Source organism: Equus quagga, chromosome 16 (genome assembly GCF_021613505.1).
Source record: "Equus quagga isolate Etosha38 chromosome 16, UCLA_HA_Equagga_1.0, whole genome shotgun sequence".
Classification (NCBI taxonomy): domain Eukaryota; kingdom Metazoa; phylum Chordata; class Mammalia; order Perissodactyla; family Equidae; genus Equus; species Equus quagga.
The window spans coordinates 45,525,188-45,548,770 of record NC_060282.1 but is presented as its reverse complement, the minus strand read 5'-3'; the positions used below and the strand labels follow the sequence as shown (position 1 = coordinate 45,548,770).

At 36.0% G+C, this 23,583-nt stretch overlaps 1 protein-coding gene across 9 annotated transcripts in view; it reads left to right on the top strand.

Annotated features, from left to right (window-relative positions):
* Nucleotides 1-23,583, top strand: part of SLC26A7 (solute carrier family 26 member 7) — a 125,749-nt gene that overhangs the window by 76,898 nt on the left and 25,268 nt on the right. For 6 of the 9 annotated variants that reach the window (XM_046642692.1, XM_046642691.1, XM_046642694.1 and 3 more), the window contains 6 exons: nt 2,183-2,265; nt 4,430-4,577; nt 7,048-7,161; nt 15,208-15,285; nt 16,307-16,402; nt 23,063-23,169. In XM_046642692.1, the coding sequence (XP_046498648.1) occupies nt 2,183-2,265; nt 4,430-4,577; nt 7,048-7,161; nt 15,208-15,285; nt 16,307-16,402; nt 23,063-23,169 (626 nt within the window). The remainder of the gene's footprint in view (nt 1-2,182; nt 2,266-4,429; nt 4,578-7,047; nt 7,162-15,207; nt 15,286-16,306; nt 16,403-23,062; nt 23,170-23,583) is intronic. The other 3 variants (XM_046642693.1, XM_046642698.1, XM_046642697.1) reach the window with 3 other exon arrangements.

Here is a 23,583-nt window from a genome sequence, read left to right as displayed (position 1 = left end):
AAGACAAAAGTACTAATGCTGGCCCAAATACCTAAAAGTAATGGATCAAATGTTAAATAAAATAGCTTCTATTTTGCTACCTTGACTAAAATACCTTAGTGATTACCTTGAAATCCAGATTAGAACGCAGAATTCTCCTACTCCTTTGAGTTCTTACAGAAAGTGGAAGCATGGGGAGAGCCAGCCTCTTGGCCAGCCCCTTCTCTTCCCACTCCAACTCTATCCCACCCACCAGGGATTCATAAGTATGTGTGTGTGGATGCTGTGCCCCAGTGTCCAAGCTCCAAACACATCTGCCCTCTTCCACCACAACTGCCCCTTGGCCTTCTCTTGGGCCACACTGGGAAGATGGACCTGGGGAAGATGCCTTGGAAGCTTGAGGCCATTTGGGCAGGAAATTATAGCTTCCTAAGAATCCAGAGTGTGGTCCAGAAAGAGGGGTATCAGTTTCATCCCCTTGCCCCTACAAAGGTCCAATATTGTGGAGAGGGCTACAGTTGAGGAGGGCCAGATTAGAAGCCTCTAAAGCACTGGGCCTTGCTGGGGAAGATCCCCTCTTGCCCAGGTCTAAGGGCAGTGCCAGCCTTATACACACATATAATACTGAAATAATATTGAAGAGGGACAAATGAATTGACTGATAAAGAAGTTTAATTATGTTAAAGAAATACAGTGAGGAAGTAAGACACATCTGAAAGACTAATTCAGTGACTTAGATTACTTAATTTTAATATTGGCTATGTGTATTGAACATCATGTATTCTTCCATTTTCAATAAGGATCCGGTATCTTGTGCCTATGGTATATTTTCTTTCACAACTGACAATATTTTCTGACCTGATTTAAGTATTTCACGAAAATTATTAGCAGTTAACATTTATTAATTGGCTTAGGAATTTTTGAATGTGATAGTACTTCCGGTTCCAACCTAATAGCCTGAATTGTTAACTACCATTATCTTCTTTAGACAATACTGTTGTATCACAATATTTATAAAGCTCAACAGTATAACCTGTACGGTAGTGCTGCCTTTTTAAAAAATCCTCAAGGATGTTTTGCTTTATAAGGCCATTTTATATTTTAAAAATCGCTGCAAATTCAGTTAAATATCATTGCAGAGAACAGAAATACATGAAAGGATTCAAACCCCTACAAAATGATATTGGGCACTAATTATTAGGTATGCTTTATTTTGCTAGTGAGATGTTATTATACCTTTTTTTGTCTTGTATATGTTAAATTTGTACTTTAAGTAGATAATTGGTGTCTCTCTTTTAACAAGAAAGATGTAGTGTATAAACAGTTCTAAACAGATACCTTACAGACACCATAACCATGTGAAATTTCCGGTACCTACTAAAATCAGCAGAAGAATGAAAGGAGAATGTGAAAATGGATGGAAAACATTGGGGTGGCATGACTGGCAAAACGAAGGCTGAAATGGGTTCTGAAAATACATTTTAAATGTGGTTATGGCTCCAGACAGAGAACATGTGACCTTACTTGTCATGAATCATATATCATATAACAAAGTATAGGGCACCTGAGACTCCATGGAGGTATTTGAAAAATATTGAGCCCAACGTGTTACTAACTAGCATATTTTACTCCAAGAAGCAGCAAAAGCTCAAACTTCAAGAATATTCAAGGAGATTGTAAATCATCAATCACCTCTTATAGGAATATTGACGCCATATCTCAAACTCTTGAGAGGTTGCTGTCATGGAAAGAAAATGTGCTGTGGTTATAAAGCATCCTTTCATGTCACAAGAGACAAGTTTTAGGTTGTACTGTGGTATCTGTACATACACACACACACACACACACATACATACACACACACACACACACACACACACATAGATACACACTCCTATATTCTATGTTCTGCTCCCCTTCAAAATCAAACATAATTGGGTTGACACAGGGTAGGATATTAGAAAAGCCATATTACTAGGATGTGATTTAATTTTTGAGACTGTAAATTAAGTAGTTTCATATCTCAAAGGGATTTTTTGATTTTTAAAATTTTCTTAATTTTTAAAAATCTGTGCAATTTCTTTATTACTCTTGACAGTCATGGGACACATGAACAATGTTTACTTTTAAAAATAGTCTTGGGGTATTTGAGAGGCCAGTAATAATTTTCTTTTTCTTCTTTCAAATGGAACCTTTCACACAGATTATTGCCTCATCATTTGCTTGTTATTGTACCAGTATGGAAAAAACATATGGATTAGAAGTAGTTGGTCATATTCCAAAAGGGTAATGTAGTCTTTTTTTCCTTTTCTTTTCTGTCTGTTTGCTTGTTTGTTTTTGATGGAGGAAGGGACTAGCGGTAGGTGGGTATGGATTTCATTTCTTTCAAAGGCCCTGTATGCAACAAAATTCTAATTAATTCCTATTTTGAAATGATAGAAACAAGCAATGCACATATAAAGAAAGAGAAACTTCCTAGAGTGTTTATTATTACTACGGAAGTTGATAACTATTTTATACAGCATTCCTTCAGGTGAAAGATTTGTCTATCATTTGAAAAAAAATGAAGGGCATTGAATTTCTAAATTAGAGTCATGCTCTGGGATTTAGTCTGCCATTCCCCTCACATATTCTTATCACTATTTTTAGTTCATTAAAACATAGTAAAAGTACACAAGCATCATTTAAAATAGCAAACCCTTAGGCCTGGGTTGTGTACGATGATGAGAGAAAGGGCGGAAGTGGCAAAGAAGGCATATTCCTAGCTGGCTTAAAGCCTTCCTCTGGACACTAAAAGGAAGTTTAACAAGAAGAGGATGGGTTCCCCTACAAGGGCAAAAGGTTGTTCCAAATATAGCCTCAAGTAAAATGAAGGCATCTTAGGGAAGAGAGGGGTGTCTTGTGGGTTATTCCCTTTTAATGGGCTGTATATACGGCAATATTTATAAATTTGGGGGAAAGTTACAGTTGTTGAGTCATCTGTATTTTTATTTTCAGTCACAAATTTTGGTTTCTAACTACATTAAAATAGAGGAACAGCAGAAAAATTCTCAGAGATTAGAAAAGATAATTTAAAAAAAAATCTTTTGTCTTTAGCCCCTAGAGACAGAGACTAACAGTGATTATCTGACTCAACTTGGATTTTCTAAAGGGTTCTCCACTATTCCATTCTCAAGTCAGTTTATTGTTTCTTTCTAGGTCAGTTTATTGTTACTAATAATTAGGCAAGCTCAATTTTCGTGAAACAAAAGTTCTTTTACTTTGAAATAGTAGCACTTTTGTATAGTATGTATTTCAAGGCCTATTATGATACAAATCAATTTGTTTGGGGGTTAAACTTTAGTAAGTGGGCAAAAAAATCATGCCTCTTCTCCATCCCCTCTAATTCTCCTGTATTTGGAGTCATCTTTCCAGACTCATCCTCTTAAGGAAGCGTAGAAAGAGCATGGCATTGAAATTAGATGGAGCTGAGATTGAATCCCAACTCTACCATTCACACTGTGACTTTAGATACATTACCTAACCTTTCTCAAAATGTTTTCTCCTCCACACAGTGTATACAGTGGTACTGGGTCTGGGGGGTTGTTGGGAGAATTAAATGAAATAGTTAATATGAAAGGGCCAAGCTTTCTTCTTACATGCCAGGTATTAAATCAGCATGAATTATCTTCCCTTTTCCTTCTACTTTGCCCAAAAGGGATTTTTTTTTTCTTATTTTTTGGAGGGGAGGTAAGTCTCCCAAAGTATCATCAAGGGTAAATGAACCATAATAGTTTGGCCCAAGTGGTTTTCAAAAGACAGTAAGACAATGGCTAGGTGTTAATTGAAAAAAATATTTTAAACCATTCTTTAAAACTGAGAAACAGTTAACTGTGGTCCTATATTTTGCAACAGAGGATGATGGAGCCTTTATACATATTTTTCTCAACATATGTGATACATAGTTAAGTGTGCTGTAAAAGAATCAAGTTAAAAACATAATTAAGGTTGCGAACTCAATGGCAAATTTAGGGATTAACTCAAGAATTGTAGCTCACAGTAAACTAGTGTTTGCATACAACACTGTAGTATTCAAGGCAGAAAATATAGTCTCTGATGCCAGCCAAATAAATCTTTAGAAAGGTCCAAATGAAAAAATGCTCCAGATCTTCTTTTGTCTGATACAGGAAATTTTTGTTGAGGTAGTTTCTGTGATATAACCTGAATTTCCTGGATGTGCATGACAGTTAGACGCATGGAGCTGTCCCTGTGGTGTTCCTTGAGATTTTGCTTTTCTCCTAAATAATGTTGAAAACAAAGAGCTCCTAAGGGCAAGGCTGCTTGGTTTTCTCATGGGTATTTCACTTATTCAATGTAAACTTCAGAGCCATTACCACAGATGAATTCATTGCAAGTCTTTACAGAAATTACATGAAAGTTGATGACTTCAATATGGTCTTTCTTTATACAGAATTCCTCCACCTAGAGCTCCTTCAATGCATGTCCTCTCTGCAGTAATCACTGAAGCTTTTGGAGTGGCACTTGTAGGATATGTGGCCTCACTGGCTCTTGCTCAAGGATCTGCTAAAAAATTCAAATATTCAGTTGATGACAACCAGGTGGAGTATGCCCCAGCCTCTCTCCACAGCTATCAAAGCATTGTACTGTACACTTTTTGATCCTGAAAATGTTGAACTTATGAAAGCATAACTTTCCTAAGTGTGTAGCAAGAATAGGTAGAACAAAACAAAAGAAAAATCTACAGATCATTCATAGAAAGTTTAAAATCTGGTGATCATAGGTTTATTTATAATACACTTTTTTTAGAGAGAGGGAAAGACATCTTGATGTTATTTTTTATTTCTTTTTTGGAGAGAATCCAAATATATTTATCATTGCACTGACCTTTAAAAATTATGGATTTCATAGTACAAATAATGCTAGTACTGTTTACTCTTAGTAAAAAACTAAAGGATGTGGGGATCTATTCTTAGATTGCCAAAGGATGAAGATTATATTGATCATATTTCTGAATTTACTCCTCCAGTTCTTATTTCAAGCCCAGTAGCCTATACAAGTCTGCAGGGACAGCTGCAGGATGGTGGTTATGAATGCCAAATTACCTGTGTCTAACTCTCATTCTGACACTACATGACCTTAAGCATTTCTGTGACCCAGGTTTCTCATCTGTAAAAAAGCAGATTTATTCACTCAACAGATGTGTGTTGAACCCTATTATGTACCAGGCACTGTCTAGAAACAAGGGACACAACGGTGCACAACAAAGGCCGTGTCTTTTCTCATCTCAAAATCTCCCAGTGGCTTCCCATCATATTCAGATGAAAAGCCTCTTTACCATGACTTACAAGGTCCTATGTGACCTGCCACTATCCCTTTTTCTCTCTCATCTTGTATCCCTTTTATGCTCTGTTCTAGCCACACTTACCACCTTGCTTTTCCTTGAACCCACCAGTCATGCTTCTGGCTCAGGACATTTGCTCTTGCTATTGCCAATTGTATAAACTCTGTTCCCCCAGATATCTGCATGCTTCCTTTATTCAAATGTTCCCTTCTCAGGGGGACCTTCCTTGGTAACCTAAAATCCTAAAATCCAGATTTTTCTACTCCCTCCTCTTCTTTACTTTTCAGATTTATCTTGTTTATTGTTAGTATTCCCTCACTAGAACACCAGCTCGATGAGGGCAGGGATGTTTGTCTGTGTTGTTTACTGGCAGCAGCAGCAGAAGGAAAATATTAGGAATCTTTTGCAATAATCCAGGTGATATTTGGTGACTTGGACCAGGATGTAGCAAGAAGTTGAGAAGTGAACAGATTCTTGATTGGATGTGGGTTCCATCTGGGAAAAGAGGAAAGAGTCGAGAATATCGCCAAAGCTTTTGGCCCAAGAAATTGGAACTTGAGATGGGGAAAATGCAGGAGGACCAGATTGTGGGTGGTAGAAAGCTATAGCCCAATTTAGTTAAGTTTGGGATATCTGCTAGCCGTCCAAATGAAAATGCTGGTCATATAGTAGCAGATTGGCCATATGAGTTTGAAGTTTAGACAAGTGATCCAGGCTGGACAAATTTGGGAGTTGTCAATGAGTATTTGGGTAGGTAAGATGTAGATATGTTAATGAACCAAAGTGGATTCAATTCCTGGCGAGTTAAAGTCAGACTCTCTACCAGAAGTAGTTGTCACACAAAGTAGGGTTTATTTGCAGCAAAATGGAGAGCATGCAGAATCATTTTCAAAGTTGTGGTTCTCTCCAGAGCAGGACAGCAGGGGCCTTTTATTTCTGATGGGGAATGAATGTTCAGAAGGGAGAAGTGGGTATTCGCTTACGCAGGCTCAGTTGGAAAACATACGTCCACATTTGCCCAGGCACTGCTCTTGGACTGGGGCTCTGGTTCAGGGTGGTTGGTGGTTGATGGTTGCAACTCTTAACACAACAAAAAAGAAAGAAAGGAATTTGTATAAATAGTTAAATGCTTTGGAAACCTCCCTTGAGTTTCTCAGGGCAATTAGTTGGTGACAGATAGAGAAAAGAAGTGGTCTAATATTTGTGATTGGTTAGATGAGATGGAACCACAAAGGAAATTGAGACACCATGGCCAGGGAGGTAGGAGGAAAAACAGGAGAGTGTGAGGTCCTAGAAGTGAAGTAAAGGAGCCTTTAGGGAGGAGGAAGTGAGCAACTGTGTCAAATGTCACTTTCAGGCCAGGTAAGGTAGAAATTAATGATTGGAGTTAGCATTGTGGACATCATTTGTGGAGTGGTGGGAACAAATGCCGTGATTGTAGTGACTTAGAAGATAGAGGAGAAACTGGCAACAGAGACTATAAATACCTTCTACTTCCCTATAAGGTTGCTGTGAAAATAGATGAGTAAAGGTCTTAAAACAGTTTCTGACTCACCGTAAGCACTCAATAAATGTTAGCTATTTTTTTTATAATGGTTAAATAACAACCAGTGGAGGGAATAGAGATTGAATACAAAGAAGCCTAATCTTTGACAAGTTATACCTGTGGTTTCTAAATATTAATTGTGATTAAGAAATGATATGTTCTCCTATTATCAATCTTGCAGGAGCTTTTGGCCCATGGCCTCAGCAATGTGATTCCTTCATTTTTCTTCTGCATACCAAGTGCTGCTGCCATGGGAAGGACTGCTGTCCTCTACAGCACCAGAGCGAAGACACAGGTATCATCATTGTTCAGGGACAAAAGAACTGCCAGGCCTTTCCTCTCCTTCTTGGAGAATGGGACAGGCGAGCTTCTCTCTAAAGTTCTGAAAATATTTTCACTTCTTCAGTTTTTTTTACTAGTTTTGAAGAAGTATATCTCTCTTCTCTTTCTTGTGAATGATCCTTTCAGAAGCCGAATGATTCGGTGAGTGGACTAAAAAATTCTGTACTAATGGCAGCTTTATTGTTGGCAACTTTTGAACCAAAGCTCTCTCTAGTGATGCCTTTGATTTTTTTTTTTTGGCTGATCTAATCAGTCGATTTAAAAATTTTCCATTTTAGTTCACTTCCTTTAAATAAAATTAAATCAATTGTATGCAAAATCAGTCCTTGACCCTGAAATTCCTGTTTATAGAGATGTACAAGTATGTAAATGAGTAATAAGATGTCTGTGCCCATTTTAGGTTAAAGAAACAGTTATATATTTTTAGGAACCCAAATCAATTCAACATTTATTGAGAGCCTATTGTATACTGGTGTTATGGTGGGTATTGGTAAGATGACAGTGATGATAATGAAGATGTCACTGTGATGATGATGATGGCCATGGTGCTGGTGGAAGCATATCTTGAGTTAGGAGCCAGTCATGTGTGTCATACTTTTTAAATAAATGAACTCATTTAACCTTGTAGGCAACTCTATGAAGGAGGTATAATTGTTATCCTCATTTTCCACATGAGAAAGTTGAGGAAAAGATGGTTGAAGTAACTTACTCAGGTCACAGAGCTAGTGAGTGACAGAGCTAGGATTTGAACCCAGGTAGATTTACTCCAAATCTTGCACTCTTCTCACTGCTCTATAGAAGAAAATTCATGTATTTGTTAATTAAGAAATTAACATTGATAGCTAACCCTTATTAAAATAATTCATGTTTGTTTAACATTGGAATTGAATGCAAACTTATAAAACATTTTATGTGATAATTCAAACATTTATTAGGAGTCTAGCTTATATTAAGTCCTTTTTGAGGGGTTGTAGAAGAATAAATTTGAAAAGGATATTGTTCTTGACCTTGGGGGCCAAGTGGCAAGAGAAAGGTGGGTAAATAGACATTAAAATATAGTATAAAACTAATTAATAAAATTACTGATTAACATACCACGGAGCAGAGGAGAAGCAGTAAGAAATTCTGAGTATATAATAATTTGACAAATAATTGCCAACTCATCAGCCAAGTTGTGAAATCCTTACTCAACTTTGCTTTACATGACAATTTGATTGGTTTTCACGCAGTTAGTGATTTCCGGCATGGGTTCATCATGTGTATCAGCATAAACATTTTTGCAAACTATACTCCCAAATGTTTGTGATGTAAATTTGATTGTTTCATACGTAGTGTACTCAGTTATCCTTTACTCTCAGGACCCTTCTATCCATAAAATTCTAGGATTCTATGATAGTTTCCTCCTAGTTTCTCACAAGGATGAGTATATTAAATCTCTTCATGTTCAGGCTAGATAAGTAGGGTGAGTGAGTAAGGGCATGGATTCCAGAGCCTGGGCTTGTGTTCGGGCTCCACCACTAGTGCTTGGGTGACTTTGCACAAGTAACTTGACCTCTCTAGCCTAAGTGGACTCAGCTGTTAAAGTAATTGTGATAAGAATTACATGAATTAATACATGCTTATTTAGCACAATGCCTGAGCACCAAATAAATATTCCTTTACTGTTAACAATATCATTGGCTTTATTATTATTAAGTGTTTTTATTATAATAAAGTATTTTTAGAACCTTTTTCTTAACATTTAATATTAAAATATCCTGGTTTGATTGGGGTGCAGCAAGGCAGTTTCCAGCCCAAGTTTCCCCTCCAACTTGCTGGGGATCTTGAGCAAGTTAGCATCTTTATCCATCACACGGACAGAGATAGTTGGTATAGAATCTGTGAGGTGTCTTCCGGCTTGAGTGTGTTCCATATCTGGAGTTTCCTTGGGCATTTACTGCTTTTCTAATTTCTATTTTAGTAATAACAAAAACATCTGATTAATCTTTGTAACTTTCAACAGCAAACGTCCAAAAGAGAGAACACATTGAGAAAATGTGTGGTTATTTTTAAACTAGGGTTGGGCATAAATTTGTTTGACTAATAGGGTAGGGGTAGAAAGGTGCCCTTCTCCTCTCTATTCTGGAGGCCACAGATTTGAATGATTAGAGCAACAGAACTTTTCTAAGGACTTTTCATTTAAGAGTTATTTTCTCCATGGTATTCTATTCATCAGACTTCAGAAAAAGTGGAAGAAATCTACAAAACACTAGTTCCAGGAGACAAAGGTTGGCAGCAGAGTATTTTCATGCTGTTCTGCTTGTTGAGATGGTTGCTAACCTGTTCAACAATTCCTATTGACTTGCACAGAGAAGGAATCTGATCTACTGTGCATTCCCAAATCAAGGATGTTTTCCCACGGTAGTCATTTTAGACCGTTAACATTGCAACTGTTAAATTTATGTGGGTATAACTGACATGGTTTGAAGAAGGCACTGGGCAAGCTAAGTCTTAAAAATTTTGTTCTAGGTAGACCATTTGTGATACCAGTTTTCTGTGTGACAAGACTTCCCAAAACAACCCCTTAAAATGGCTCTGTCTCTCTTAGGGACTAGATTTGTACCCAGTAAATTAATCTAGAAGATTACTGTAAAAGCTCTTCAACTTTTAGGCTAATGATGACCAATCAAAGGAGCAATGGGAACCACTTACATTTGTTAATTATTTTACCAGCTGACTCTTATTCAGAAATGTTATCAGTATTTCCCTAGAAAGTTATCTTTTTAAAATGCAAATATGATCTTGTTACTTCCTTCTAAAGCCCGTAAAAAGCTTTGTATAGGTCTTAGAATTCAAACCTTTATGCTACCTACAAAGTTCTGAATGCTTGCCTCTATAGCCTATTCTTGGACTGTTCTCTACCTGATTCTCAGCTCTTAGGTCACATGGTCTTTCCTTGTGGGCTCGAGTCTGTTCCCTTTCTCTCTGTAGCTGCCTCTTCTTGCCCTCTAACCTAACTCCTCCTATCCTTCAAATCTCACTGTCACTTCTGGGTCAACTGTGTTCTGTTTTTCAGAGACCTTAGCTTTGTTGGACATTAAACGTTCATCAGTGTGATTATATGATTGATGTCTTCCTTCTAATCTTGACTTAAGCTCCTAGAGAACAGGGCCTGTATCTGCTTTGGTTCACTGTATTTTCAGTGTCTAGCCCAGGACCTGGCACATAATAGGTGTTCAATAACTATGTGCAGAATGAATGAGTGAGAAATGAAAGTATCCGATAATCATAAAACTAGTCAGTTTTGCTGACATTAGAAGGGACAGGTCAAGCCAGGCAGAGTTTTCATTGTGAGTTAATATAGTACATTTGAAGTCAGGAAAATCCCACATGAAATGAGATTTGGGATTGTAGGGGAGGAAGAACTATTCCTCTACCCTCCAGGTCCTTCTGGCTGGTTTAAGAATTAAATTGATGTGAGACAGAATAACAGGAGAAAATTTAAAAAGTTAAATAATGTGTATACTTGGGAGAAACCCAGGAAAACTGAGTAACCTGCCAAAATGGCAGAAGCCACCACCTTCAATAGCATCTTCAGCTAAAGACAAAGAAGGATGTTAGGGGTAGTGGTTTTGGACTTCAAAGGGGAGAAAGGCAACTTACATGGAGATGGAAAAGCAAATGTTTCCTGAACCATCTATAGACAATGTGATGAGAGAGAACTTTGATTAAAATGGGCTTAGCAAGGATCCTCCCACTCTATCATACCCAAAGTTATCTATGGTGGTGGCTTGTCCTGGGGACAGGCCTTTTATCTTAAATTCCTTTAGGCAGTTTGGGGGAAGGTCAAAGTTTCTTTCAGAGTCTTTTGTCCTTAAAATTAATGCAGCCAAAGAGACACATTTTGGGGTGGCTATTTCTGACCTCTGGCAGGATCATAGATTTTAGAAAAGTGTTGTTCAGTAGAAACATAATATGAGCCTCATAGGTGATTTGAATTTTCTAGTAGTCATACTTTTAAAAGTAGAAGAAACTGATGAAATTAATTTTAATAATATGTTTTGATTTACACAATATAGTCAAAATATTATTTCAACAAGGAATCTATCTAAAAATTATTAACAATATAGTTTACATTATTTTCTTTTTCTACTAAGGCTTCGAAATCTGATGTGTGTTTTACATTTATAGCATAGCTTAATATGGACCAACTATATTTCAAGTGCTCAAGAGCTACATGTGGCTATATTAAACAGCTCATTTAGGACCATTTACATATAAGTGAGTTGCTGGTAAAGCCTTTTAATGCTTTAGAAAATCAAATTAAAATATTTGAATTGAAATAAAATATTTTTGTTGTTAGTGCCATTGAGTCGGTTAGCAACCCTATGTACAGGAGGGCTAAACCCTGCCAAGTTTTTTTTGTGCTATCCTCTCACCTTCTGGTGCTATATCAGACAATGCTCTGCTGCCACTCATAGGGTTTTCATGGCCTATTTTTTCTGAAGTGGATGGCCAGGTCCTTCTTTCCACCATGGGTGACCCTGCTGGTATTTGAAATATCGATGGCATATCTTTCAGCATCACAGCAACCATAGTATGACAACTGATAGATGGGTGGTGTGTTTCCTTGACTGGGAAATAAACCCAGGTCTCAGCAGTGAGAGCACCAAATCTTAACCATGAGACCACCTGGACTGGCTGGCAAAAGATACTTATCATTTAATACCAAGTGCTGTGGTCAAAGACCCAAACACTCTTCTATCCTCCACATGTAGAAACCCTTTTTCCAGTGATTCCCTTTAGATGTGACATGCAGAGCATGCATATCTAAGAATAAGAAATGCATGCTTCCAACTTCTTTAAAGCCTCCTTACTCTAGCCTTAGAGCCTAATATCCCATCTCCTTCTCTCTTTCTGCCTTTTGTCATCTCTTTCATCATTCCATTACATTCCACAAACCTGCACATATAGTGAGCTCTCGACCTTCTTTGCATTCTTTCACAACTACTCAGGACGGAAATGACTGGCATCTCACTCTTCCTGCAGTCATATATATAGGTATAGGTAACACTAACGCTTGCAGAGTCATCTTTATAAGCAACCTACAACATATATAATATTTGTTTGAGAATATAACAAGAAGAAAATATAGATTATTTCATTATCCTGTATGCAAAACTAACTGAAATGTGAGTAGTTCTAATTTTAGAACAAAAATTATCTTTGGACATTTAGTATGAAATAGAAAGAGTTTAGAATAAGTAATACCTATAAAATGTTTTCCCTGTGGATAATTAAGGGTCTAGTTACAACCTAAGCTAACCTGAAACTCACTAAGAAGGGGGCACTTAAGCCTTATTTGTTTTCTGACTTTTAAGAAAGGGAATAAGTTTATCTCTCTTGTTCCAGTTGTAACTTGCCTTTAAAATTTTTCTCTGGGTAGATCAGAGATATATAAGAAAGTAGCACTTTATATGAAAAGTTAGGAATAGTCAGAAAGTGGATAATACTTGAAAATATAGTGTAATTGACTTATTACAGAAACCTGAAGTTGGAGAAGTCTATGATAGCACTGCAAATATCTGATCTTAGTTTAACCTCTTTGTACAGTTCCTGAGTTGGCCATCTGTGGTATGATGGCTTGAACTTCATGATCTCAAGGATTTTTTACAAATTCAAACTTCAGCATCTGGGTTTCTTATTTATGGAGACAGAATGTCAGTATTTTGAGAGCTTTGAGGGTAAAAACTATTATATTATTGATTGCTATGCTTGAGGAGTAGATGCACTGGACAGACCTGATAAAGATTTCTGTCCAATTAGATGCACTTGCCTTTTGACCTAGGGTATCAGTAATGATGAGGCAAGTGCACTAAAGAAGCTGACATAAGCCATATGCTTATATGGTCTATTTCATTATGTGACTTACCGTCTAAGGTCAACAAGTAGTCTCTTCACCCATTGTTTGTCATTCTTTGTAAATAAGATAGATTTAACTCGATTTATTTTGACAATAAGACTGAAATTGTAGATCACTGAGTGCATTATTGTTGATGTACATACAAAGCATCATGTAAATAAAAGATAAGTTAAATATTATTTAGAGAAAATCCTAGAGGTGGTTGTAGTTTACTGTTTTAAAATAGAGTGATTTAGTTAAGTTATAATTTCTATAACAGCTTTAGTGTATTATAAGATATCTAGGAATCTTAAAATGTATTTGGCATTTTGGATCCTAATTCAGTTCATTATCCATATGCCTTCTAATTCCCTAGCTCTATGACATTGGGTAAGTCACTTTGCCTCTCTGTGCCTCGGATCCTTCCAAGGAGTTTAGACTCTAGTTGTCCCAAAGTCATTTCTACAACTAAGACTAAGGGTTTTATCTTCAGATACATTGTAAGTGTGTGAGCGAAGAGTCCCAGAGAAGGGGTGCATGCCATTGTCTTTTGTCATGAAATAAACTTAGCAGTTGGTGTCCTTATCTTTCCATATAAATATGGATATACTGAGTCACTTACTGGGCTATCTGAATGAATCCTGTGATCTTCCCTCTGACACCTAGCTGTCTCCGGTCTAGTGGAATGACAGACATCATATTTTGTTGTTTAAAAGTTCTTATCATGTAAGATCACCAGTTACTCCTAAATGATCAGCATAGTGACAGTTTGGTGTACTTTAACTTCTTTTAGGGGCAATCTTTAGTTCTCCAATGAATTATTTCCCAAAGAAAGATTTTTTTCCAGTTTATATACTGGGGAGTGCTGGATAAGAGTTCCACTGAAAACGCAAGGAACTTGTGTCTAGCTTCTTTCACTTAGTTTAATGGTTTTGAGTTTCATCCATGCTGTTGCATGTATCAATAGTCTGTTCTTTTTTATTGCTGAGTAGTATTCTATTTTATGGCTACACCACAATTTATTTATCTATTCACCAGTTGGTGGACATTTCAGTTATTTAAAGTTTTAGGTATTTATGAATAAAGCTTCTGTAAATATTCACATACAGGTATTTGCATAGGCATATGTTTTGTTTTCTCTTGGATTGTTCTGGGACATACAGTAAGTACACGAGTAATTTTGTAAGAAAATGCCAACTGTTTTCAAAGTGGCTGTACTGTACTGTATTCCCACCAGCAACGTCTGAGAACTCTAGTTGCTCTGAGTCCTTGATGTTGTTTGTTTTATTTATTTGTGTATATATTTCTTTTTAATTATACTCATTCTAATAGTTCCTGATTCCCTTTGATATCTCCATAATGATATTCTAGGCAATTTTGTGGTCCTGTGAAAGCTCTCTTTTCTCTTGTTAGTCTGACAGTTTGACCAAATCTTTTTAAGTCATGAACCCTTGCTTATGTGAAATCCGGTTCTCATAGTGGCGCATAGCTAGGCGTTAGGTGTTTTGAATTGCCTTTTGTCAGCAGGTTGAGTTGTTTAGAACATGATACCAATGACTTTTCAGGATTAGTAAAATTAAGTCTGTCTCACTACAAGGACTGCTCCCATAATGCCATATAACTGCTTCACACTAGAGCCCTTCCTAACAAAGAACTCCAAAGAAGAGAGTAAATGCTTCTGTGGAAATTTATCATCAGTGCAGGAAAACCCTAAGTGACATATTCAGTTATTACCCAAACAACTTGCCAGGAAATGGGGATGGGAGTCAAGCTGAACAACAGGCTAACAGATTTTTAATTGAAACATCACTTTCACTATTAAACAAACACAGCCATTGCTGTGATGTGTGATAAAAGTTGATGGTGTCCTGTTTCTTTGTATGGAATTGCTTTTCTCTCATCACTGACTTAATTTGATTGCAGCAGTTTGTCAGCTGTCACATTTGGGTTCCCTCAACTGCAAAATATAGATAATGACAGTCTATGCAATTTAACAATCATTTGCCAACATTTTCTTTCTTCTAATCAAGATGAACTAAGAATTGTCTTTTCCTCCCTGTAACTTTGGAATAATAAGAAAGTTCAAAGCTTTCTTTTTGTCTGTCTTATATTTTACAGGTGGCTTGTCTAATATCTTGCATTTTTGTCCTGTTAGTCATCTATGCAATAGGACCTTTGCTTTACTGGCTGCCCATGGTACAGTAGTGCTTTTTCATTGTCTACTCTTTAACTTTACTTTTAATGAGAATCATTGTATATTAAAATTTCTTCAAAGAGTAACCTCAATGATCCTAAATCTGAAAACCATGTGACATAAGTAATGGTTGAATGGAGGAGAGATGGAAAGAGACCACATTTTGTGGGGGAGGAATGAGAAGGTGCCATGGCTGTTTTCTAATTCTTAAGCTCTCATATAAAAATGACATTGTAGAATTAGATTTATGATGTTCCCATTTGGAGGGTGGAACTAGGCAATCTCTGTTATAAGAAGTAGACTTTGGAAGAATTTTATCAGAACTTGGACTATTAGAAAATGCATGCTGGACAAGACAGTAGGGAACAAAATGTATCTTGCCACCCTGGGTACATTTTTATGTAAAGTGACTCAGAGCACTTGTGCCAGTGTTTACCTTGCCTTTCATAAACCTGGGGCAACAAAGCAATGCAAGTAAGATCCAGAGAGCCAGAGACTGTCTTGGTCCTTTCTTGTTCTCATTTTTCATTCGTATAGTGAGATTAAACCATTTCCACAGGAGGATCTTCCAGTAATCAAGTTCATTTTTCAAGAGTTTTAATAGCTTTAGGTGAAAGCAGATAATTGATACTCAAGGCAATTATAAAGAAATATATGATATAAATATTTAATTTTTTGCAACACACAAATTTCAAACAAATGGCAGTGAATAGTTGTTATGAAGAGGACATTTAGTCTTATAACATTCATTCTGATAATTTACTACTTTTCTTTTTCTTTCTTTATTGTTTTTTTAGAATGACATAAATTTTACCCTGTGATTTTCTGGAATTGATATTATATTCTTAAAGGACAATAATAGGTTAGTGCTAAACAAAGTGAATATTGCTTTAGTCTTCTGAAAGGTGATTGCTTTTCTTTAGTAAATACTTTAAAAACAAAGAAGTAAAAATACCTCGGTCCTTTTAAATTTAAATTAAAATCTTTATCTTGCTTCTTCATCAATTTATTTCTTATTTGTAGTGTGTTCTTGCAAGTATTATTGTCGTGGGACTGAAGGGAATGCTAATACAGTTTCGTGATTTAAAAAAATATTGGAATGTGGATAAAATCGATTGGGTAAGTAGAAATTTGCCCTAAAATTTCTCTCTTTGGCTTAAACACATACTAGTAACTTTAATACTTTCATTTGCAGAAAATAGTTTTAGCCATTTGAGACTTGTACACTTTACAAACTACCATTTATTTTTTTCAAACTCTTAATAAAAGCATTAAAATGTGAAATGTCTTTATAAGAAACAGAAACGGAATTTTGTCAAATTTTGGTTGACGTATTGTTTGAGAACTTTTAAAGAAAATGTAGCTAATTTGAGTGGATTGGGGATTCCCAATTTCCATTAAGAATTGCTTCTGGATGTGAAGCTCATCAAGGAAATACACACGAATAGAAATATAATCATTTATAACATGTATGAAAAACCAGCATTAATTGCTAAGAAATGTATGCTGCATTAATATAGGGTGAACATATTAACAGTGACCATATTCATTCTAAATACAAAAATTCTTGTGAATTGTCTTTTAAGTGGGTTATATTAAGAGGAGCATTATGATAATAGGATATTGCCAGGAACAGATTACATTATACTAACAGTGATAAGATGTCACTTCTACTAACAGAAATATTTAACATTCTTATTCTAGAAAAATATGTCTATGCAAGAGCATCCAAAATTCTTTCTCGCCCCCATAGGGGTGAAGTATTTCACGAGTACCCTCTGTTTAGCTCTATTATGGCATTCACCATATTGAAATGCAGTTATCTATGTATTCCCCCTCCTTCAGATTCTTTACTCTGAGAGATTTTGGGGAGTTATTCATGCTCGTGCCAACTTTCATAGGACTTCTCCTAAGGCTCAGTATTTCTGAGCTCTTATCAAAGTTTAATGCTGGATGCCATTGGGGAATGAAGAGTTGAATAAAGAACTACTTGTCCACTCCAGACACTTACATTTGTGCAGGAGGCAGACATGGGAACACTAACTTATTATGCAAGGCATGATAGAACATGACCTGGAAACAGAAGTACAAGCTTAGTACTGGGGAAAAATAAAGGCTGGAGCATTAAATTAACTTGGTTTGGGTTAAAAAGAAAGATTCTCACAACAGAGCTAAAAAGTGAATTGAGACTTGAAGAAACAGTATTTGGTAGGCAGGCCAAGAGGGCAAAATTGGTCAGGCTGATGGAGGATCATGACTTTTTTAAGGTGATATATATGAGGGAGCACATGGAAACAGAGAAATGAGAAGATGAAAACTTAAACTATTAGATAACCCTATGATAAAGATATTTCTAATGAACTCATTGATCACATAAGAGGGAGCACATTACCGTATTGGAAGGGGAGAGCTACCAGGGAAACCTTCCAGAAAATGATGGGTAGAATATATAGTGCAAGGGTCAGTGTAGTAGTAAATGGAGTTGGAAAAGTTAAGAATGGGTTGGACTGGGAAAGGCTGCTCATGTCCTGGAAAAGAGGTTAGACTTCATCCTGAAGGCAGTGAGGCATCACTGAAAGGAGAAATAGGAATAAGATTTACTTATTAGATTATTAGAAAGTTTACTTGAGTAATTTGAGGAAGACAGGTCAAACTGAAGTATGCAGCAATTGGACCACTGCTTTAGTAATTCATGCAAATAAATGAGGAAGGCCTGGACCACAACTGAGACCATGAGATTCAAGAGGAAGGAACAGAGTTGAAAAATATTAAAAAGGTTGTCTTAGCCCTCTCTACCAGTTCATCACATAAAGCGCATCAGTCTAGAATGACTTCTAAGTTTCCGGTTAGGAACATCACAGGAGGAATATGATGTCATTCACTGAGTTACAGAACACGGAAGATTGTTTAAATGCAAGTGGTTACCTTTAGTCTTTTAAAAAAAACAAAACAAAACAGATTCTCATTCCTGAGTTATTTATTTCAATTCATCTCTTTGTTATCTGTATGTTATCAGTAAGTAGTTTTCCAAGAAGGGCTTATGTATTTTATATTCTGTGAGCCATTGCATGGTGAAAATATATTTCTGTTTTCTTTTTATACTACAAGGAAGTTTTTGGCTGAATCTAAAATGCCTTATCTCAGGAATTTTTAGATTTGGCATTATCTTCAGGCATTGAGGGATAAGGCAGAAAAATCACAGGTCAACATGACTTTTTTGTTATTTTATGTGTTTGTTTTTCTAAATGGATGCTCAGTGAGATTCTTTCTTGCCCATGAAGTTTGGTAATATTATCAGAATATTTCTTGTGGTTGAACACCAGTATCAAATTTCTATGAGAGTGACATATCCTTTTGATCTCAGAATCAAGAATTACATGCAAAATTTTTCTTCTAATATATCTTAGAATTTTTTAAAAAATCTATACATTCTGTTCTCTTAATGAATTAGGTATTTGTTAATTTTATTTTGTCATTCTTCATATCTATGCATTTTCCCATGATTATTTTTGTGTGTGCATGTATGTTTGTGTGTGTATATGTGTGGTTTCTCTGGACTATTCACTATATTTTTGATTCTGTATTTGTAGTTATGATTATCCCATTTTTTAGCTTTAACTATGGCTTTTATCTCTGTCATGTTTTTATTTCCATGTAATTCCTTTTCTAAATTTTTTCAGTTTGCTATTTGTCTTCTTCAGTTTTTCTTTTGTTAATACAGTTTTTCTTCTTTGATTCTTCATATCTATTTTTTAAGGATTTTTCCTGAGATTTTATTGCCTATGACATGTCTGAACTTCCTTCTGTCTCTATTTAATTATTTTCTTTCTTTCTTTTCCCCATTTCTATGAATAGGTTCCTTGCTGATTCCTTTATGATTAGAATGCATTTTTAGTGGACCTAGCTATTTGCTGAAAAATAATGTGAGGAGCTCAGGAGGTAGGAAGTGAGGGCAGGAGGTAAATTGTCTCTCTGATTTAGGTATGTCTTCTGAAGATTTGTCCCTAGTTGAAACAAAGTCTCACAAATCATAGGCTCTGGTGATCTGACACTTGCTGTCTCTTCTTATTCTTTACCTTGCTCCACCTTGCTTCACCTCTGTCAGTCTCCTTTGGTTAGGAAGCTAGGTTTTAAGTGATACAAATGGCATTTCACCTTACTGCCCTTCTTTCTATGGCATCAAATGGATACTGTATGGGTACATTCCCTTCTCTGGTGGCCCACCATTGCCCCTAGATCTTAAAGCACTTATTAGAAGATTATTGTGTAGTATTTTAAAAACCATAAGGCAGTGAGGCATCTATAATTGATTGGACTTTGAGGATAAATTTGTTGGCTTCCAGAGTCCTCTTTGATGTCTTTCAAATGTCACAGTATTTGGTAAGTCTACACCATATTTTGTGCTTAGAGTTGTGACAATGTTCTTGTTTTATGGTCTGGATTCTCCTTCCTATCTATGCAGTTTTTATGTTGTTTTTGGTGGATTTTAATAGGAGTAAAGTAAAAATTCTTTTAATATGCCATATAAATCTGATATCCAAATCTATACTTGGAGAGGTAATTCTGGCAGCAATATGTGTAAACAGTTTTCAGTGCTGATAACAACAGCAGAGAGTTAAGTAGGAGGCTGTCAGAAGAGTCTAGGGGAGCGAGAGTAAAGTGTGAATTAGGGCATTATCAGTGAATTGAGAATTGGGTATGGCTTGAGTTTTTTAAATTAATAATTGATAGGACTTGGGAAATGATTGGACAAGTAGAATGAAAAAGGAAAAATAGTAAAATATGATCCCAAAGTTTTTGATTATAGTGTCTTGAAGAATATTAGTGTTATAATTGAAAGAGAACATTGGAAGATGGGCAGATTTTGGGGTGAAGTTAATGTGTTTACATTTGGATATATTGACTTTGAAGACATTTAATAGACAGTTTGAAAAATAGTTTAATAGCAGCTTGGAATCCGTAGTCTCCTATGTAGGGGTGAGAGTTGAAAACTTGGAGTAACTAGACAGTATGGTGTGAGCAAAAGGTAAGGTTGAGAAAGGTGATGTGGATATAGCAGATGCATGATGACTAAATGGGACATTGGCTTTAGCTTGACAGTGGTCTCCTATGGTTGAAATGGACAGGTGTCTCTTAGTTGATAGGAAATTCAACAGTAAGAAGCCATGGGTTATTGGGATATGATCTGGGCGCAGAATTTGGAGTGAGAATGTTGCAGACTTTTTTGGATGTAGGCTATCTTACACAATAGACAGAATATGTCCAGATTACTCAATAGATACAGTATACCTAAAAAATATCATGGAAGTAAAGTTACCAAAGGTGTGTGTGTATATAAAATAATTCAAAGGTTGAAAGTTTAAAAAATCATGTAAGCAGGAAAAATCAGAAATTTTTCTTTCTTTAAATTTTTTATGTATAATAATGATTCTACCTTGAGTTATAGGTCAAAACCTTCTTTGAGGTAGTGAGGAAATGGTGATCCAAAATGGAGGCTGACTTGTGGCCTCAGAAATGAGTTTGAGTAACTGAATAGTTGGGGATAGAATTCAGACCTACAGACATTTAATAATGTAAGATCAATCACCAAAACAGATGGATCAGGGAGAGGCAAACTGGTCGAGTAGCTGCTAAACTGTGCTTTACACTGATGTATTTTCTATAAGGAGCAAGAGTTTATGTGTTTCCTGCTTGAGGTCAACTTTGGGGCTAGCTTGTGTTTCAGGGCTGTGAGTACCAAATAGGGAAAGGAACACATAATGAAGAGAAAAAATAGGGGCCCAAGAGCTAACCAATTCCTTACAACTGTGACAATCAGCATTTGTATCTTTAATAGGAATTGTTACAGAAGAGTGTTGGGATTTATTCTAACCAACGGAATTATTTACTAATCTGTGTTATTAATTTTCACTTGATATTTTTTTCGAAGCTATAAATGTAGCCCCAGGAAATAGCTAAGAATTGTAAACCAAGCTTACAATAGATGATATTGTGGGAGAGTAAATATGCTTTAAAAACATGACCAGATGGTAGGAAAATTTTTGGTTGCTCTGAAGAATCATGGCCTCCAGGCTCTGTGGTTTTTTAAATGGCGGGGACCAGGATCCTCAGTTCCCTATGCTATGGTGAACCATGGAGGTTGACAAGAAGACATTGGACTTATAAAGCTTTGGTGAGTTCTTATTCTGCCATGCCCAGGCAGGTTCAGTCAGTATTACGAGATGAGTGAGAAACAGCAATCATGGCTTGTTGAAGTAATAATCAAAAGCTTGCAGCCTTATTTTATAGAGGATCAAGTATAGTAAAATACATTAGCAAGGAAAAAACACACTGTGTACAGATAGAAGATTCAAATGACTGTCTAGTCACCTGAATAGAGGAGAAGCATCTTAGTGTCTAACCCATTAGACGACAGGCTGAGGATAACATGATACAAAGTGCTAACTTAGCATTACATTTGTAGGTGATGGATCCTAACATGAGAACACTTAAAATATGTTTTTATTTTACTCCAGAATGTTTGTTTCTTCTAGGTCAAAAGGAATTTTACAGATAAAAACTCCCTCCATTTACCTCCAAGAGCTTAGCTTTTCAAAATAGCCCCTCATTAAGAACCACTCAAACTCAGTGTAGATAAATAATACAGACAAAGGAGAAGCATTTCAAATAAAAAATGCCCTTAGAAAGATTTGTTTCATGCTTGTCAGAAAAAAAGTCTATACCCCCCACCAAGGATCTGTGCTGTTTTCTGATCCTAGAGAAGTTTCTAATGCTCTCATTTGCATATGGAATTGAAATTTGTTGTTGAAGATGTTTTAAAGTGATAATATAGATTTTGGGACAGAAAGAAATCAATTTAGAATTGTATGCATAGGTAAGTGATGCAGATAATTTGGGGGAAAAGAAAGTTTGAAAATTTTGTTGGTCTACTATTTGACAAATGCAGGATTTTGTGTTTAAAAAATATAATCTTCTGGATTTCATAAAATATTTTGCTCTTAAAGATTTTCTTTGCCAGAAATAAACTTAGAAATGCCATTATAATACAATATCTTGTAAATTGTAGTTTCAAGTTGTGGACAAAACTGCAATAATGTTGAATTCCAACTGAAGGAATAATAGAATTTTCTTGCAGTCTGTAGAAATATTCCCCAAAACTAAGTTGGCCCTGATTTTTTAGCTTTCACAATTTCACAAGAAGTGGCCCCTAGCAAATAAAATTATGATGATCTTTATAGTGGTTGGTGTAAAAGTGGGTTTGCTCATGTTGGTGGAGTCAGTCATTTTAACATTAGCCTTTGAGAGTCTTATGTAGTAATAAACTACGTTAGTTCTTTTTATAGCAATCTTAGAAAACGACGTTGTTGTTGTTGTTGTTGTTGTTGGAAATGACCAAAAATCTGCAAACAATTGCTTGTAATGTTGTTATATTAACCGAGAAAACGGTGGGAAATTACATCATGCTTTTGAACCATACACATCAACCAACTATTTACAGATCTTAAACAAAGTGTTTGTTAGGTATTGAACTAAGGATTGGCAGCGTCTAGAAAGAAAAGACTACACGTTTTCCCCACCTCTGCCACTGAGAGTAGTGGGTCAGGATTTGTTTCTGTGTTTCTGTGCTGGGCCTCTGTTTTCCACTTCTTAAATAATGTATTCTTGCTGAGAGATTTGGTCACAGGAATGTTTATAATAAGATTGTGAGGAATTTAGCAATCATGAGGAAGACGAGAATACCTAAGGACTCACATCTTCTGTTCACTGTTTCTCTTTCAGGGCATATGGGTCAGTACCTATGTATTTACAATATGTTTTGCTGCCAATGTGGGGCTGCTGTTTGGTGTTGTCTGTACCATAGCTATCGTGATTGCTCGCTTCCCAAGGTAAGATCTTATTTAAATGTTTTGTTTGTTCTGACACAGCAGCAAAGTATATGGTGTTGCCACTTACTTTTATTTCTGTGTAACGTATAATACTACAAGCTCGTGTTTTATTTGGCAACAGAGAATTAGAGGAAAAATAAAAGGAGAGGTTTTATCTATATATGATATATAACAATATTGGTCTTAATAAAGAGAAATATTTTATTGGCACTATAAAATGGAATGTATAAAATCTATTAAGGTAAATAAATTAACCCCAAAGCCATATGCTGCTCACAGAGGTTTTTTTTTTTGAGTGAAGGGATATAGTATCCAATGAGACACAAATCATATGACAGTGTAATCATTTGGAAAATTAAATGATTTCAGTAAATTTAATTTTTCAGAAGACATATTAATCCATCTATATACTTT